Source organism: Drosophila kikkawai, chromosome 3R (genome assembly GCF_030179895.1).
Source record: "Drosophila kikkawai strain 14028-0561.14 chromosome 3R, DkikHiC1v2, whole genome shotgun sequence".
Lineage (NCBI taxonomy): Eukaryota > Metazoa > Arthropoda > Insecta > Diptera > Drosophilidae > Drosophila > Drosophila kikkawai.
Window position 1 is genome coordinate 9,893,220 of NC_091731.1, and position 18,299 is coordinate 9,911,518.

The following is an 18,299-nucleotide window of genomic DNA, read 5'->3' on the forward strand; positions in this document are numbered from 1 at the left end:
CCGCTGCCATCGGCTGCAGTGTCTAATGTGCCATTTGTTGACTCTTTCCATGGGCACCGGCAAATGGGTTCAGTGACTAGCCAAGTGACTTGGAATTTGTCGAGCCAATGGGGGAAAAACCAGTGCAGAAATTATTACTGCCTAGATCTATATATCAGGGGTTTATGTAAACAGTTGGGAAAATTGAATAGAAAATGGAGGATTAAAGGAATTTGTAAAACGATATTATCATTGTGAAGATACGATTAATTCCTTTAAACAAAAACTACTCTTTTTTAAATGAAATGTAACACCAAGACATATATGTAAAAATATAGTTACAATGAGGCTTTTATAATAATAATCTTCCTCCCTAAAGATATCTTTAAAAAATATATATACAAGTGAAGATGGTATCCCTTGCTCGCTAATCGTTTTTATAAGAAAAAGTTTTTCCCTAGTTTTCCTTCGTGGTCCGCTTGGCTTGAAAAACTAAACTTTTCCGCCCCGACAGGACCCCCACAGCCTCTCGCACATAAGTAGAGACACTCGCCGCCGACAATCTCTCAATAAACACTTGCACAGCTCTTAATTACCCAATGCAAACTTGCTCAAGTAACACAACTTGTCCCTGGGCTGAGCTGTGCGTGGGTGTGACTGCTGGCATTACCTGCTGCTGCTCAGGTGGCTCTGCGCCTCTGACCCATCGCACCTGCACCCACATCCTGTTGCGTCCCTTCGCCTCCTCGCAATTGCCAGGTTTTTCCCAGGCGCTGGAGAACTTCGCTTGACTGGCTGTCATACAAGTTTGTCAGCTTGTTTGGCTGCGTGTTAAACAAAAACGTGGCAACAACTTTCGAGTCAAAGTTTTCATGACTCTTTTGTCAATTACCGTTAGTTAGCAAGGGGTGGATGGTGGACTGAAGGGGGGGCAAGAGGGGTGGCTAAGGGTGTCCTGGAGTTCTCTGTCTGCTTAAGTCTGCGGCCACACACATTAGGCCATTGACAAGGCGATTGGGAATGTCATGAAAGGAGGATGTTGCTTTGGGTCACGGTATTTGAATTTCCTCCAAATCTCCGTGTTAATGCACTGCAAAAAATTATAAAGATAAAGAAAATATCTAAGATATTGGGAGGAGTATTAACTATTAATAAACTATCACTGTATAAATATTTTATAATAAAAAGGAATTTATGTTGGTATAAGTTTACTCATGGTCAAAAAACCTTTTCCCCAGTGTTCTTTGTTTTTCCCAATTAATTTCCATCTGAGCTAAACTTGGACTATTTGTTTGCTTAACCCACCGCCGAACAGATAGATGGAAGTTCTCCTGTGAGCGTCCCCAGCTAATCCATCATTATTGATTGGCATTAAGTTGTTCCCTGGTCCTGCGTGTGTGTGTCCCTACATTATGTAATGGCCTTCGAATTAATGAGCATTTATTTATGGCAGAGCAGTGCCATGAAATCCCCCAAATGAGAAGCCCAGAACGAAGTGGCTTAGTGGGCAAATATGCGAGAATTTTAATTAAAACCCAACTAACCACATGAAACGACCGCTGACATCACGAGCTAAATCTCTAATTTGATCCGTCTCTTTCTGTTTAATTGCAGTTATCACTCGGAGAGGAAAGGACACGGCCATGGCAACGGCTAAGCCTCAGGATGCGAGGAAAAAGGATTTGAAATTACATTTTTAGTGCGGGGCGGGCAAGAAACAGAGCGCGAAATGAGCAACACGTGCGCGTTTTATTTTAAATATTTATAAACAAGCGCGCACATACAGCAAATACACACTTGCATATACAAATATATATACATATATATATATATATGTTTCCATACATATATATATGTACATATATATAGGTGACCAAAGTTGAGCCTCGTCAAATTCTATTAAAAATTCATCTTAACGGTTATGCGTTTTGTACAAACACCAGCGGAGGCAGCCAAGGAGCCGGGCAAAAAATGTTTGTAAATATTAAAATGAATTTATGTGCAGCCCAAAAGTTTTTAATTAAGTGAAAAACAAAAACACGAGTGGAGAGCAAGCGCAACGAAACGATAAAACGCCGCCAACAAATCACCGAGAAAGCGAATTAGAGCAACGAGCTTAAATATTTGAAGCGATGTTCGAGCAGAGCGAGCCCAATTTATTAGCATACTCAATGCTCGCGCAGTGAGCCGCATCCCAGCCACGCCTAGAATACTAACTAAGCCGCTATCACAGCCAATCAGATCGGGAGCAGAGCCATAACCATGTCCAGGACCATCTCATTAATCGTCTGCCTGATCATGGGAGCCATATCCAATGCTAATTCGCACGAGCATGCCGATGGCTTTAAGCCGGGTGAGTTTAATGCTATTTTACTTTTTGTCTGTAGAATATTCTATATATTCTAAAAAAAAGATATCATGGAGCTTTGGGTAGCCGTGGAAACGATTCAATAGTTGGCTTAAGTATAAAGATAGGGTATTTTTCTTTCTCTTCTTACAAAAACAAGTTAAAATAGTGCAAATTTGGACTCCATAAAATGTTTTATCTTATGCATAGAATGAGTATTTATCCACAATCAACTCTTGTAAATTACAAATTATTAATTTAAAAGACAAAATTATTATTTTTCTGCTTTACAATTTTTGTTTCCATTATTTACTCTTCCAATTGGCGTATCTGTGTCCGTTTCATTTGCACTTGCAATCTTTCATTGCCGCATTGTTTACCCAAAATGTTTTTCCACTTTTCCGGGGACTTTAAAATATGTCACTTTTTCTTTTCGTTAACTTTTGTCTGACGCGCAGAACAAATACAATTAAATTATGCATCAAAAGTTATACATTTTTAATTAGCCATTTGTGACTTTTGTTTCAAAGACTCGTTTATGTTGTCAAGTCAAGAAAAAAGGTCTGCAGGGAGATAAGATTTATTTCGGTAATTAGGCAGAAGAAAAGCGTTTTTAAAATCTTAAATTTAAATGTAAATAATCGGATGTGTCAGATCTTTTTCGTTTTTTGCAATTTTTGTTGAATGTGAAGTGTACCTGGTTGTATTAAGTCTTCCTTTGGCCATTTATTCGTTGCCCTGAACGCGGTCCTTAATTGAACATTTAAATCCATTGTTTGGAGTTCAGTACATATTTTTTCTGACCAAACATTTAAAAGTGTGGTCAACCAATTTTTACATTTTATTTTTTAATTTTTTGTGCACAATGTGTCGTTTGCATAAACGAACAAAACTTTTGCCCAGCGAGAGGTAAAAATGTTTAAATTAATACCAAAAAGAACGAAATAAAATTATGCAATTTTTACAACTTCATTATGGACACTTTGTTGCCATAGCGTTTTTCCATAGCGACATGTGCGCACTTCCTTCCCCTCCGGTGCCCCGGTGCCCCGCCAGTAATAAACGCCAATGTTGGCCACAAATCCACAAAAGCGTCACCTGTGTCACCTCTGCCGGTGCTCCAGGTTCCCGGATCCTGTCCGCCGCCCCCTGGCAGCCTGTTGTTCGCCCTGCTCCCTGCGGTGGCTACTTTGGCTGACTGTTCTGCCCCACCGGTCTCAGCCTCGAAAAAATGCATAAATTCTCATTTTTATGTGTCTGTGTTGGACTTTACATTAGCTTTGCCACCGATGCTGCTGCTCGTCTCTCCCCCTCCCGCTGATTATCCCCGGAGAGCTATAAAAAAAGAGACATACCACTATATATAGTGAGGTAAATAAATATGTATTGTGCATGTTGTTATTTCACTGGATATGTGTGTAAAAATATATATTTTGCTGTCCACCCCGGGCCAGGGGAATATCGCCCGGCGCTGGCATCCGAAATTGAGTTAAAACCGGAACATTATCATATTGCACTGCGGGGCGGGCAGAGCAGTTTCCTCCAGCAAGGTTAACTTTATTTTATGGGTATAAATTATCGATCATTTGCGTTATGCTAGGTTTTAAAACGTGTTAGACACAGCTGGCACATAAATTACGAAGCGGGCGAGGGCGCTGTGGGCGTGGCGTCGCGCACTTTAAAAGCGCTTTAATTTCATTAAGCAACACTTGCGCTGGAAGCTTCAAAGCGCCGCCGCTTACATAATAATTAGTAAAATAAATTTCACCCAAATACACAGGGCAGCGGGGAAAACAAACCACCAGCATCCCTCCAGCTCCAGCTCCTCCCTCTCTACATTTCTATCTCTGGTGAGGTGCGCCAAATGGCCACGTCAAACGCACGTTCACGACCCACTTACTCTTGGTCCTCCGCGCTGGCGAAAGGACCAAGGACAGCGTCGTTGGCAAATTATTTCCCATCATTTTTCACGCAAAAAGCGCAAAAAATTTGCGCTGACAAACACTTGGCGAGATGGAGCTCTATATGCAAAGTGGCAGCGAGAGAGGGACCTGGGACAGAACGCAGTTGTCAGCGGGCGTTGGCGTCCTGCGACAAGGATTCGGGCACGGGGCAGGGCCACTGGGACAGGACATCGAAACGACAACGATGTCGGCGCTCGAATGAAATCTAATTAAATGCCGCCAAACGTGCAGCACTCGGGCAAAGTGCAGTGGAATGGATCCTTGCTCTGCGCCATCAAACTGCAGACAATGGCGAATATTTTGGTAAGCAAAGCGGTCCATCTCGGTCCAGATAACGTGGCCATTGAAATTCATGGAAGAGGTTAAATGCCGCCATTAAGGGGCCTGCTTTGATTCCGAAATGAAATTGGAAATTTTTGAAAATTAAACTCCAGATATTTGGATAGGACTTCCGTGAAAATGTATCTATAATGTCCATCTTTACATAAGTGTATTGATCATAGCTCGCAAATAACTTTTAACCGTTCCGCGAGAACAACTGAAAAAACATGTATCCCCGTTCTCTCTTTTTGAGCAAAAGACTTTGTTATTTTCGCACAAAGAGACTTATTAAAAGACCGATTGATTGAAAAAGTCAACTCAAACGGTCTTTTTAATAATTAGTTCTCTTTTCGGATGACAGTGGTAGGATCTATTTTTTAAATAAATTGTAGCACTGCTCACTCGCTCAATTCACATTGAACTTTATATAAAAACATACATGACCAAAAGACTTTTTAAATCGTCAGTCAAGAGCAAACGGTCTGTAAATGACCGAGAACCGAAAATCTGATCGTCGGCAGAATGCGAACAAAATTGAATCGGTTGCTCTTAGAGAGAAACACTTATTTTGCTACTGCACGAATCAGTCAACAGTTATTGGCGAGCTATGGTATTGAAGTATTAAGAATACGCTTTTAAAGAGACCTTTAAGCTCACTAAAATAAAGACTACTTATCTTAAGCCTAGGATTTAAATAGTAAGTTATTGTATATTTATTATTTTAAAGCCTCCTCGAAAGAGGAACCACAAATGTAATTGTGATAGTGTTGCGGGACTACTAGCCTTAAATTTTAAACTAAAGACTTTGAAGAACCTGTCACTTACTTTGTAGATACTTGGACACGTTGTGCGAGTCCCCTTTCATCACAACTTCGCAGAGCTAAGATCCATTCCGACCTCTGGCTTGGCTGCCAGCACAAGCGATTTCTAATTCAATTTCGGTGACAGCACATAAATAAAAGAAACATTTTTGAGCGGCAGCAGTCAAAAGCAAAGCAAACCCAGAAAAAAACTCTAAAAGCAATTTCTTGGCAAAAAAAAAGAAGAAAAAGTATACAAAAATAAGGGAAAGAAAATACCGAAGAAGGGAGGAGAGAAGGAGCACAAATGTCAGTTTTCCCAGGACTCGACCAGCCGCAACTACAACTGCCACTACAAAAATACCTCTCCGTGTTTGTGTGTAGTGCTGCGCAACGTTTCGACGAATCGCTTACCAATTTTTCTGACTGCTGCAAATCAAAAGCAAGGAACGAACGACTGAAATTTCTCTGCAAGCAGGAGGTCGCAAAAAAAAAACTTTTTAAATTAACTAAAAAACGGCAAGCACAAAGAAACGGCTGGGGCAGGGCGGCACGGGGCACGGGGGCTGAGGTTTTAGGGACACGTTGTCGCTGGTGTTGGCATTCGGTTTGAGTATTTTAGAGCAAAGTGGAAAACTTTTAGTGGCATGTTTACAAAATAAACTTCAGCTTGCAAAACGGGCCAGAAATAAAGAAAAATGCTGATTGCCACCAACAACAGTATGGCCGAAAAAAATGATTATGATGCGTGGGTGGTGGTGGGGCGGCTCTTATGTATCAGCTGACACACATTTTCGGGGCAAGGTAAGAACAACGAACGGTACTCTCCGGCTCTCCGCTTTTATTTTGTGATTTTCTTCCTTTTTTTTTGTTTTGTTTCTGTTGTTGGCCAACTTTTGTTTGGTTTGTTGTCACTGTCACTGTGTGTAGGCCAGAAAAGTTTTTTACACCAGTTTTTTTTTTTTTTTTATTCGGCTCCTTTTTGGGGGTTTTCCATGTCGACGGTGTTGCTCGTGCTTTTTCTGCTGACAGTTGGGCAAACAAAGCATAATTTTTAATCTGGCCAGGCAAACATTGTTACATATGCGACACACACACCCGCATGCCACACACAACACGGGCCAACTCCACCTGAACGTGGCTTTTAGCTTGATTGTTGATGGGACAGCAAAAGCAGTAGCAGCGGCAGCCACAGTGGCGAAAAAAGGAGAAAATTATGTTTATTTGGCTTTGGCCCCGATTTGTTGCGCATACGCAGCGTATAACGCCGTACGTGACAATATCATCAAGTGGAGGTCTGGAAATCTGTTGATTTAGCGTTTTTCAACTCGCCGCTTTATAAAAATGATTTATTCGGCATAGAAGAAACCAATTAACGACTAGGACCAAGGGATTTTATTCTTCCTTGAGGTATTTAGATAAATTCCTTTTAAATCGATTTGTTTACAACTGCCCCAAAGTAAAATTAGATGCGAAAATGTCAAATTTGACAGTTATTGGCGTCATTTAGTCAAACATCGGTCCGGGCTTATTAATGCGTAATATGCGGTGGCTCGCGTTTGATTTTTCCGTCTGCCGCTGACATTTAATGACCACAGACAACAAGGCCCACACACGTTATTTGCGGTTCGGGCATTTAAAATTCAAGTTCAGGCCAGCCTGGCAGACAGACAGACGTACGGACGAGCAGCTGCCACTGACAGGCTGCCTCATGTGAGAGTGTACGGACCCTTGTCTAGACTGGCATTGCGACTGCGACTGCTCGGCGGTGTGCTCCTTTGAAAACGCCCATTCAACCATGACAAATGGGTCCGGGAAGCAGGAGCAGGAGCAGGAGCAGCTCTGGGCCTGGTAGGATTGTTTGCAAATTTCTTAACACGAAATTAGTCGCCATAAACAAATGGCAAACAAACTGCAGCAGACGAGACAGTTAGTTGGGTCTAATCGAAAGCAAATAAAATGCATGCCATACCTGCATGCCATAAACTGTCACTTGCATTGTGCCAGAGACACTCGCACACAGACAGGAGCCACGGGCGGAGTCAGTCGGGCACTGAGAAAAATATAGTTGGTAGAGTAAATAGGCTGAACTGGCTTGGACTGGGAAAAGTGAATTGGTGGGGTTTGAACCAAGAAGACACCAAAGTTACGTCCTTTAAAAAATCATAAGTAAAACTTAAGTTTATAATAGTAATAAAAAGTTTAATCAAGATTAAAATGTGTAAGTTTAGAATGCCTCCAAAAGAGAAATTAAGGATTAACTTAGTGCAATTAGTACCTTTCAAGTTAGAGTAAAAAACCAAACTTATTTCTATTAATTACACATTTGATAAATACTGAAGACATATTCAATATTTTGTGATTCACAGCCTAGACTCACTTCAAAGTTAAAAGCATATGTGTTAATTAATTTCTGCTCGAGACTTGCACGATTTTATCTTCAAGTGTGGAGACAGACAAACGACATGCAAGGCTCGGGTGTTACCCGTGGCTTTCTGTCTCCGTTCCCTGATCCCTTATGCACTGACATGGCTCGGCTTGCATGCCAAGTCCTCGTTTCATACGCCACCGCCTCCTAGACCACGCCTCCTGTATGTTTTACCATAATTCGCCCCCAGTTCGTGTGCCTCAGGTCGGCCTGTCGCCGCTTATCGAATGCGAACGCGAATGCAAAACTTGCAGCAGTTGGAGGCAAGGAATTAAAATTGTTTACGCAAAAAGACGTTAATGGGGCCCATAGTCCCATAGAAAATAGTTACAACGAATTGCTTTTAGGCGCTAACAGGCCACGAACACTTGCCATGTAATGAGTGGAGCCGGAGTGACGGGATCCCCCTATTGTCAACAATGATAATTGCACAGAATGTGTGACAATTGTCAAGGGGAAATCGTGGAGGGGAATATATGGTGTATGAAAGTATGTCCTCGTAAGTGAGCCAATGATGAATGGCCTTTGCTAATGGCAAATCAATCAGTGTGGGTGCTGTAATATATCCGCAAGTAATTACAGCAAATAATTTTCACAAAAATAAGGAAGAATATTAAATATTCCGCAAAGTACACACTACTCTTCGATGTTCAATAAAGAAATATTAATTATTTGATTATTTAAAAGCTTAATTTCGATTTTACAAACTATAATTTAAACGTAGTTTAATATATAAATAGCTAAATGCAACAATCTGATCATTTTTAAACATTTTGTAGAGGTAAGTGGCTTCTACTTTGGGAATACAGAAATTACGGGATTTGAAAAGTTTCGAGTTCGCTTGAGCTAAGCAAACACACCTAAATCTGGCGAAAACCTAAAACCAAACCCCAAACCCGGCAAGCTGCACACAGAAATAATTGAAAAGGATTCCCGGTGTGGGTGCGCGTGTGTGTACATTTCATAGCTCTTTGCTCCCGTGTGGGTGCGGGCGAGCTTGAGTGTGTGTGTGTGGGGGGATCTATGCTCGTTTTTTATGGGGCACACACACATAAATAACCGAAGGATCTGGTGTGCTAATCCACGGGGGGAGGAAAAGGAAGCCAGGGACGGCGCAGAAGGGCTGCGAGTGGAATCCTGTCAGAGGCAGAGACGTCGCAGCGTCGGTGTCGTTTACATTGTCAGCGCATGTCGCGCTTTAAATGCTTTGATTTCATTTTTCATTTGGCTTGTCACACACACAGCCACACCCTCAGCCAGCCAACAATTGCCAGGTGAGCGAAAGGTAAAAGATTTCAGTCCTGCGGGGCAAGGACCGGCGGCTCAATTCAATCACAAGCTACTTACAGACAAAGCCATTATTCGATGTTGCCGCTGTAATGAATTTGTGTTCGTTTGTGCCGCACACGTGAAAATGTGTAGCTCACTTTCCAAGGAGAACCGAGAGCCTGAAGGCCGGAATACCCTTGAATGTCCCGAACTGCGGTTGCTTCCATAAATAATCCAATTGAAATTTAGACTCAAAGCGCGGCAAACAGGAACTGATTCCTTATTGAGATCCCATGTCAGGGTATAAATAATGAGAGCTCCAGGTTGCTGGCTTCCCGTGCTGGAAATAAGCAGGATTAAGGATGCTTACGCAACTCTATGAGATTCTCATACGCGAAATGTTTGCTCTTATTAAGGGTCACTGAGAAAAACTAGGGTTTGCATTTTCCTTTTATAAATATTATAAATTCTAGAAACTAAAAAGCAACTCTTACTTACGAGTTACCAAACAAAATGAAAATGGTTTGATTGGTTTTCAATATTTTTGAAAACAATTATTATTTTCGCTGTGGATTCTCAAGTGCTTCCTGGGTAGCTGCCCTCGCCAAGGACTCGCTCCTATGATTACAGAAATGAAACGACCCTTAGTCGTTGCTGAACCTCTCCAGATCTTAGCGAGCAGAAATTAACCTTGACTCGCTTGCCGGCCGGGTCATCATTAGATGTTCACGATTTGAATGGCAAGCACCTTCGCCACTTCAGGTGCGTGGCCCAGACGTGGGCGTGGCGGTGAAGTAAGTGCAAAATAAACTAACAAACTGTAAACATGCAAGCCTCGGCCAGGTGCGCTTGTCTATGCTTTAAGGAGAACCTACGCCCACGGCGGCAAAAGGGGGCCTGCGAAAGTCGTTTATTTAGTTAGGCGGCCAAGTGATTTTCCTCGGCCTGCTTACCGCTGCTAATGCGTAAAGAAAAACCAGAGAAAGGGGCCAGGACGGGGGGCGCAAGTGGTGGCGAGGAACAAACAACAAGCGCAAATTGTCGTTTCGCGCTTCAGTTGAGCAGCTTAAAGCCAGAGTCAACACACAACGAGTAAGCCCCGGAATTCCTTGAAGCCTTTGTAAGCAGCCGAAAAAAAACACATTAAATTGTGTAAATTTTTTTCATGCCTGAGCGGACGGAAAAAAACCAAAAATTGAAAGAAGAAACCAAAAATACTAAGCATCTTAGGCATTTTCGTGCCGGCCTTTTAAAGATGCTCAGGCTTCCCCTACTTACGTTCGCTCCTCCTTTGGCTACCTTCTGAAATTGTTTTCGGGTTTTTATTTATTTACTTTCGCATGAAGCAGGAAAACTGCAAAAGGACGAGGAAGAGTCCAGGGCGCGCCGGAAAGGTGTCCTTCCTCCTTAGTCCGCTGGCTGATTGAATTTTCCGAGCGAGTAATTTTTAAATTGTGCTCCGGTCAGGGCAGATAATTCAATTTTAGTGTTTAGGTTTCTATTACTAAGCTCGCCAGCCCCACGAAAAAAGTTCGCTTGCGGTTTCCCCTAGGCTGTCTTTATTTACATGCAACTTTATGAGGTGCCGGTGAAGTATTTCGGAATATTAATGAAGAATATTATTTTATTATTATTATTCAGGGTCTCACGAGACTCCCAAATAACAGCGGTGGCGTATTATATAGCTTTCGACATGTTCTTTGGTTAATAAAACAAAGATTGTTTAATACTTAAATGGATTAAAACACAATTCGAATAATAAGATGCCAAGGTTTTTTACAGAAAGTAAGTCTCCAAATCACCAGAAAATAATGGAAGTTCCGAGATAAATTATTTCTAGAACTTTCTGTTTAGTAAATAAATGTGAAAACAACCTTCTGTGTTTAAATATATCAGAAACTAAAGTGAAAAGTTCTTGGATTTAAAAATCCTCTAGTATAATTCTAAGACGTAGCTTCAAAATGTTTCGTTTCTCATACCAAGGATTTTTCCTCACCTGACTCCTCAAGGAAACACCCAACTTCCCTCCATCAAATGCTGGAGTGCACTTTGTTTCAGACCAAAGTCCCGCCCTTATCAATGGGCAATCGTTAAATGTCATGTTCAATGCCCTCGGAAGTGTAGAAAGTGCCAGGGACCGCAGCAGCAGCTTTCGTATGAAGCAGTTGAGCTGCCATGGAAAATGCCACAATTTGTATGCATTATGCTTGCTACGAGTAACAGATACTGCCAGAGATATGGCCAAGGCTTCATGGCGCTTGCCGGTCGCCGCTTGGCGCTGCAGAACTAAGCCAAAAATGCCACAAAACATTTACCATATATCATGCATTTTTACGTACACTCTTAGCCACTTTTCCAGGGCACTCTCTCTCTCCCCCTCTCGCTCGACACTATCGCTGTCTCCCTCGGGAGCAGACCCCTCACCCGCTGCATCGTAATTTACACATGTAGTCGGCAGGACTCGTGCAACTCTTGTGGCTGCTGCAGTCGTCCATGGTCCGTTTATCTGGCAAAAGCTCTGCGGGGTAAGCCGGCTTGAACTCGCTCTATCTTCGTTTATAGGCCATCTCCCTCTCACTCTGAGTCTCGCCCCGTCTCTCTCTCTCTCTCTCTTTCTCTCGCTCTTCCCGAAGCCCTGACAGCCGCACACGCTGCGAATGCGTAATATTTGATGCTTTAAAGTCCCACTGCTGAGCGCCTCTTGTGTTTACTTTCGCCCGGTTTCGACCTGGCCTAAACAAAACGATTTTTAAGATTTATCGATTTATTTTGGCTTTGTCGAAGGCTTTTGTGCGTGTGCCTGCCTCTGCAGTTGTGTTGGTTAAGCTCTTTATGGTCTCGTTGTTATTGTCGCTCAGAAAAAGTATGCTCTAAACAATTTACTGCTAAATTGATGAAATAAATTTTCCAGCACACTTATTTCGGTGTATTACATTTTTTGTTATGTGTTTTGTTCCCCCAAGTTTACTTTTCCCCGGCTTTGTTATTGTTGTGGTATTTGGTGACGTAGCAAGCTTGGTTCTATTATTTCTATTCTATTTCGAAAAACTCAAGGAAAATGGCCATAAATAATCCCTTAACTATTGTTAGTAGTTTTGCTGACCCTTAAACTTAAAGTTCTCCTTCCGCTTAATTGCTGGAACCAAATTAATTTCCTTTCCCGCACAATAAAAGCCACTTGTGGCCCTCGACAAATGCAAGCAGTAAACTTACAAGGTCTTAACCTTTGCCACACTTTATTACGATTACCAGGATTTTGTCCCAGCCCCCGCATGCACACAATCCGCTCCTGTCTGGATAGTACTTTTTCTAGTGCTTGTAAATTACACTTGAGTGACATTTAGTCGTCATCAGCCAGCAGAGAGGCAGAGTGCAATTCAGGACAGGAATAGCTTATATTCCCTTAGCTGCTTTGTACATCTTGGTCGTAAGCCATGCACTAAAAACAATTTAGGGAAATATGACTTGAAAAGTAATTTATATTGAAACTTAACAGGCCTTATATTCGTTTTAATATTAACTTTAAAAAGTCTAGACTGATATTTTAAGTTTTTTAAGTATTTTGTTTTTTTTTCGCGATGATATATTTCTTATAGACTAATGCCATCCATGTCTGCTTCCCATTCTCTGACAATTGTGCCGGCCATACATCTCTCTCCTGTGTCCTGGCCTGTCTGGCCCGTTTTCGTCCTGGCAGACATATCAATTTGACCTCGGCTAAATACTCAGCATGCGATGAGAGTCTAGGGCCAGGTATATTGGCCTCTGGCCTAACTCTATGTCTCTGCCCAGGGAATTTTTAATGATTTTCTCACAACTTCTTCGGGGGCTTTTCTTTCGTTTCCTTGCCGGGTCCTTTGTTGGCAAACATTTTTCTTGTCCTACACTTTAAGCTGGCCATTATTAAAATGGCTGATAACAGTTTTGGCTGCAAGCCCAAAGTCAAACACAGGACCCACGCACACAGCCACACGGGGCGACTCACTCACATGGATACGGATATGGCCTGGAGCTGTCTGGACTTGTCCTTTTGGTGCGATGAACCTGTCCTTTCTCCTGCCTCGGCTCCTGGGTTTTTGCATATATAGACTTGACTTTGCTGCGCCGGCAACTTTCGACATGCGAATAGCTCTGGCTGTCTGAAGAGCCCTTTGCAAGGTCAGCTACATTTGGTTTGGCCCTTCGCCACGCCTCCCACTTGGCTCCTTCAGGGCTTGGGCCGACCACAATACGTGATAAAGTCAATAACTAAACCAATTTTTCGTTGAATTTCCACATAAAAAAAGCGGAGTAAACATTTCGGCCACTGTTGAAATTGGCGGTCAATTAAAATGGTGGCCTGATTGAAATTCCTTTTAGCCGGCAGGCCAGTAATATGCTTATTGCTTTTGATACAATTTTGCTTTGTTCAGTTTTGGTGTCCGATTTCCGTGCTTCGTTTTTCCCGGCAACCACAACAAAGTGTTGGAGGGACAGGTTAATTGATACACAGACACCACAGACTCAACATCTACACTAACCCCAAAACATTCCCGCCAGCACTTCCCAGTCCTCGCGTGTGCGTGAAACCTTTTGAAATATTCATGAAATCAATTTTGAGGCGCGCCCGGCAGCTCACTAATCTTGCAGGGATCGGGCTCATATATGTATGTATATATGTATATATGCGCGCCAGTAAGTGTGCCTTGGCGATTATATCGAAATATGGCTATGGTTATGGGTCGACCCGGAGGACGGAGCTGGGCAGAAAGGCTGCTCTAAAATATCCACTCACATCAAATGAATGTGGCCCAAATTTAAGGCTAATTAAACTTTACTTCAAGAATTTTTACTAAAAGTGTACAATCAATATTAACCCAAAATGTACCTCCATTGCCCCCGAAAAGTAGCTACGTTCTAACACCTTCTACAATAATTAATCAAAGTCCTCACCCATGGCGCACACATCACTCAACATGTATACAAAAATAAAAACCCTTGAATTCCCAAACATCTGTTGCCACATTAGCCACAAGCTGAGAATGGTAGCGAATGGATTTTCCGTCCCCTCGGCAGTCCACTCGGCGCTATCCTTTCGCTTTCAAAGTAGCCTTTGCCAGCTGCTGTGGCTAAGCGCAAAATTAAGCAAATTAAAAGCCGCACCGAGAGCAGCTGCATAACTCGCATGTGTGTGCCTTTTCTATGCCCGGCCAACGAGCAAGACCGACCAGAACCACTAAAAAACAAAAACAAAACCGCAGCCGCAACCCTCCACCCAGCTCAGGGTCACCTACAGAAAAATTTTACCCGAGCAAACAAAACAAAAAAATAAAAAAAAAAGCGTTGAAAAAATTTACTCAGGGGGAAAAAAGAAAATGCCATTGAAAAATGTTCGCTTTGCCGGCCATTTTCAGATTTTCATCAAGCTCAGCTTTCGCCCACTCACTCGGCTTTTCCCAACCGAAATCCCACTTCGTCCTTTCCCCTTAAAACACATACAATATCAGCGCATAAAAGCCGCGTATAAATACAGTAAGCGAAAATTCATTCAAGCTTTAATATCCTTGGAAAATAATCGATTAAATAACAAGACAAAGTAACTTAATGTGTTGTAAAATTACGGGAAATATGTCCTTAAGCGAAATAATATCTTAAGAGAATTATGGTTTTATTTTAGTTTTATTATTATTATTATTAATGTTCCTCACAGCAACTTCAGCCGGCTTAATAATATTTAAGAAAAGGCTCAGTCTATTGCTCTACTCATTTTTCTCAGTGTATGTGAAAGCGAGTATCGGTAAGCAACCAAAAGGCTGCCAAAAACATTTAAATTAAAATTTCTCTATGTACATAGGTTTTATATGTACTATATATGTAAGGTATATGCGAGAGCAACAAAAGCGGGTGAAAAAAAATTTCATGGCCTCCGCTGGCATTAACTGTTATGGGACTGGGCTATATGGCTCCGGGGGCGGTGGGCGTGCTCGACGGCGTAGGCGTGGCCATGTAAGCCGTTTAGCGCTCTTTGATGGCGGCAGCAAAAATTTATAGCATGCTTTTAGGCGAACCATCAGCGAACCGAATCGCAATCGGAGCCGGACAATTGGGCAATAACCAGAAATGCAGGCCAGAATACACGGCCACTGCCGGCCAAACAGATGACAGTTTAAAGTGTCTCCGCGTACGAGCGTTTACTGTTACCAAACAACAACAAGAACAACAACATAACTCGCTACCCCGTTTCAAAAGGGAGTCGAAGGGTTGAAGCCAGGCACTTTGGGTGCATGTTTAATAGCATTTGTTGCTAATCAATGAATAATTTATGTGCCAAGGTTTTGCCACTAGCCAACGCGAGTGTGTGCCATGTGAATAGGTTGCCCTTCCAAGGAGTACCCAGTAATGTTATTCACTTTGTGATTTAATCTATGAAGAATGATCTATGTAATTTGGGAAATTATTTATTTAAGAAACTTTACATCGTTAAACAGATAATATTTTACTTAAAATTACTTATTCAAATTTAAAGTGCATTCAAACCTTCGGCTTTCTCTTCCCAATTCATTGAGGGCTGAGGGCTAACTGTGGGCGTTAGCGTTACACATTCCCGCCACTTGAGTTTTGCACGTTGCAAGCTGGACGTTGCTGGTCGCTAGTCGATGTTGTAGTCGTGTCGCATTTAATATGCAACTTTTAATAGCGCAATTATTATTTGCATGTTGTAATAGGTTCTTTACCAACCCGAACAGGGGTGGTTTAAAGAGTTCCATCGAAGAAATTGAAAACGATTTCAAAGGAAACAACAGTCCCGCTCCCGCAACGAGCTAACTCCAACATCTACCCTCTGGAGACAGCTTCAAGCCCAAGGCGGGTTTTCATTAGAATAATGTGGCGTACGGAGCGTGTATGGATATCGATCGATTCGGGCAAACTATTTAGCCATTCAAGTATTCAACATGCTGGTAAATATTTAACTGGCACAGCAACAACGTCGGGCGGAGAGAAAAGACATTAGGCTAAAAGTGTCGCTGGGGCATAACAATTTTCCAGCAATTAATCTTGATAAAGGATTTTCAGCCACTGCCATAAACACGGTCATAATCATAGCTAACGCCAGGCTACCAAACACAAGTAAATTGGCAGGGAAAAACTTTTAGACAAAAGTGAGCCACCCACAGAGGCAACAAAGAAAGACACAAAGAAAAATTATTGGATAAATTTCAACTCAACTTCAATATCAACTTATCTGTGTATTGTCTTGTATGTCTTAGTTCTGGTGGAAAATTCATTAATTCAAATAACTTGAGATTACATCACTGAAAAATGTTTACATTCTTTTGAGATCCAAAGGTGAAGAACCTGTAAATAGTACCATATACATTTTTTTTCTCTGCACAATGTGTGCTTGTGTGCCCCCGTGTATGTGTGTGAGTAAGTGTGAGTGTGTGTCTAGCATTTAACTGTTAGATAAATGTTGACGAGGTCAATGGGCGCCAAGCGGAAGTTATAGTCGGGCGCAAGTCGTTCGGCGACACGTACAAATAAACTGGAGGCATCCACATCCCGAGAAGGGATGCCCCTCCGGCCACCAGTCAACTTTGGCCCATTAGCAGGAGGCAAATGGCCCAGCGGGCGGAGGACTGAGAACGGCGAGTGCCGGCGGAGGCTTTAGCTGCATTACGTGCCCGGACCAATAATCTCTGTCAACATCAATTTGCCGGCCGAACAACTGAAACTAATTAAATGGTGTCCCATAAATTGCACATTAAAGCAAATTTATTGCAATCCCGAGCCAGCGCCGGAATCGAAGTTATTGCCAAAGTCGCGAGACGTTTAATAAACTTTGGGGCAGCGCGAACGTGTCGCGATCGTTGCCCAAATACCAATTGTGATTTATCGTAGAGGAGATGTGACCAGGAGTCATGTGGAAGGGAATAAAAAGCCAGGAGAAAATTAGGAAGAGTTAGGACTCGAGGCAGAAAATTTAATCAGCCATCTTTTGATATCCGAAACACGTAGCAGACAAAAATGTAATTCCGTATTATTCAGAACTATCCTGCAGGATACCAGGTAATCCCAGCTGAAGCCTTTTGATTTATCTAATAAGTTTGCAGGCAAAGTACTGGTTAACTCATCCTTTAAAGAATGAAAACCCAATGTACTAACTGGTTACGGTTGTCTTTTAAAAGTCTGCTGGCTTGGCTCCCGTTCCTTCCTTCCAGTTTGATTGTCGGTTGCCTTTGATTTGAGGTCGTAACATTAGCTCAGCATTTGTTACCTCCTCCTGCTTCCGTTTTCCACAACAATTTGCGCTAACGATGTCCGTGAGCAATAAAAGAAAAATGTTTGCCTCACACGTGTCTGCAGTGATCCATAACGTTTGGTTGTGTTTGACTTTCGGTTCGGGTTTATATTTCACTCAAATGTCGCTGCAGGCTTTTCATTCTCGATTCCCTTTTACTTCTGATGATTTATACATTTTTGGGGTATTTTTCCTATTGCATTATGAACCAACCCGTTGGTTATAATACATGTTAAGCCCGATGAACGTTGTCCGGATGTGAGCTGTAGTAAAACCAGTTTGACATAATCATTGCAACTGCAGGCAGGAGTTCCTTGACTCTGTTCCTCTGAGCGACTCCTGTCAATTACCCTCGGATGACAGCAGTCTTCTTCTGGCTCTCAGGCTGCCGTTGCTTGTTATGGCCCCTCCGCCTGCTTGGGAAAACCAGCAAGGCTTTTTTTCTGTTTATTTTCCTTTTTTGGGGTGGAAGTCTGTCTAACTGTCTCTGTTGATTGTGTGTTATTTTAGTTGCGCCCGATGTTGTTGCTGCTGTTGCGGGCGATGTCTGTCTTGTTATTGGATTTAACGAAGTGCACTGCATAACGCGCATACGCCATGTGCGCCCATTCCCAGGCAATATTATTGTAAAGTCAGGCATTTCACATTTTAAAGGTTGTGTGCCAGTCAGATTTTAAAGAGTTTCTTGCCGTGAAATCAAGTAAACAAAAAAGTATTCTAGTTTGTCTTCTGTTAAAAATATATCCCCTTTAAGAATACGACGAATATTAAACGTATTTCCAGACAGCAATTTCAGGAATGAAACAATCTAGAATCACGCCCTCAGGTATCCCTCTTCCTCCGCTCACCGCCTGCCGAGTTTCCTTTAACAACCACACATCACGCATACGCCCAGTTATCCATTTTCAGGACG

The 18,299-nt window shown here is 42.3% G+C and overlaps 1 protein-coding gene and 2 long non-coding RNA genes across 3 annotated transcripts in view; 1 reads left to right on the forward strand and 2 right to left on the reverse strand.

The window, feature by feature from the left end:
- Window positions 1-18,299, forward strand: part of side-VI (sidestep VI) — an 87,352-nt gene that overhangs the window by 24,520 nt on the left and 44,533 nt on the right. Inside the window, exon 2 of the mRNA XM_017176725.3 lies at window positions 1,594-2,332. Coding sequence (XP_017032214.1) covers window positions 2,242-2,332 — 91 coding nt within the window. The 5' untranslated portion in view covers window positions 1,594-2,241. The remainder of the gene's footprint in view (window positions 1-1,593; window positions 2,333-18,299) is intronic.
- Window positions 359-5,583, reverse strand: LOC138928862 (uncharacterized). Its single transcript, XR_011445262.1, has 3 exons — window positions 5,437-5,583; window positions 872-1,069; window positions 359-803 (listed from the first exon to the last, which is right to left on the reverse strand). It is a non-coding gene; the product is annotated as an uncharacterized lncRNA (long non-coding RNA).
- Window positions 9,648-10,283, reverse strand: LOC138928959 (uncharacterized). Its single transcript, XR_011445369.1, has 2 exons — window positions 10,062-10,283; window positions 9,648-10,005 (listed from the first exon to the last, which is right to left on the reverse strand). It is a non-coding gene; the product is annotated as an uncharacterized lncRNA (long non-coding RNA).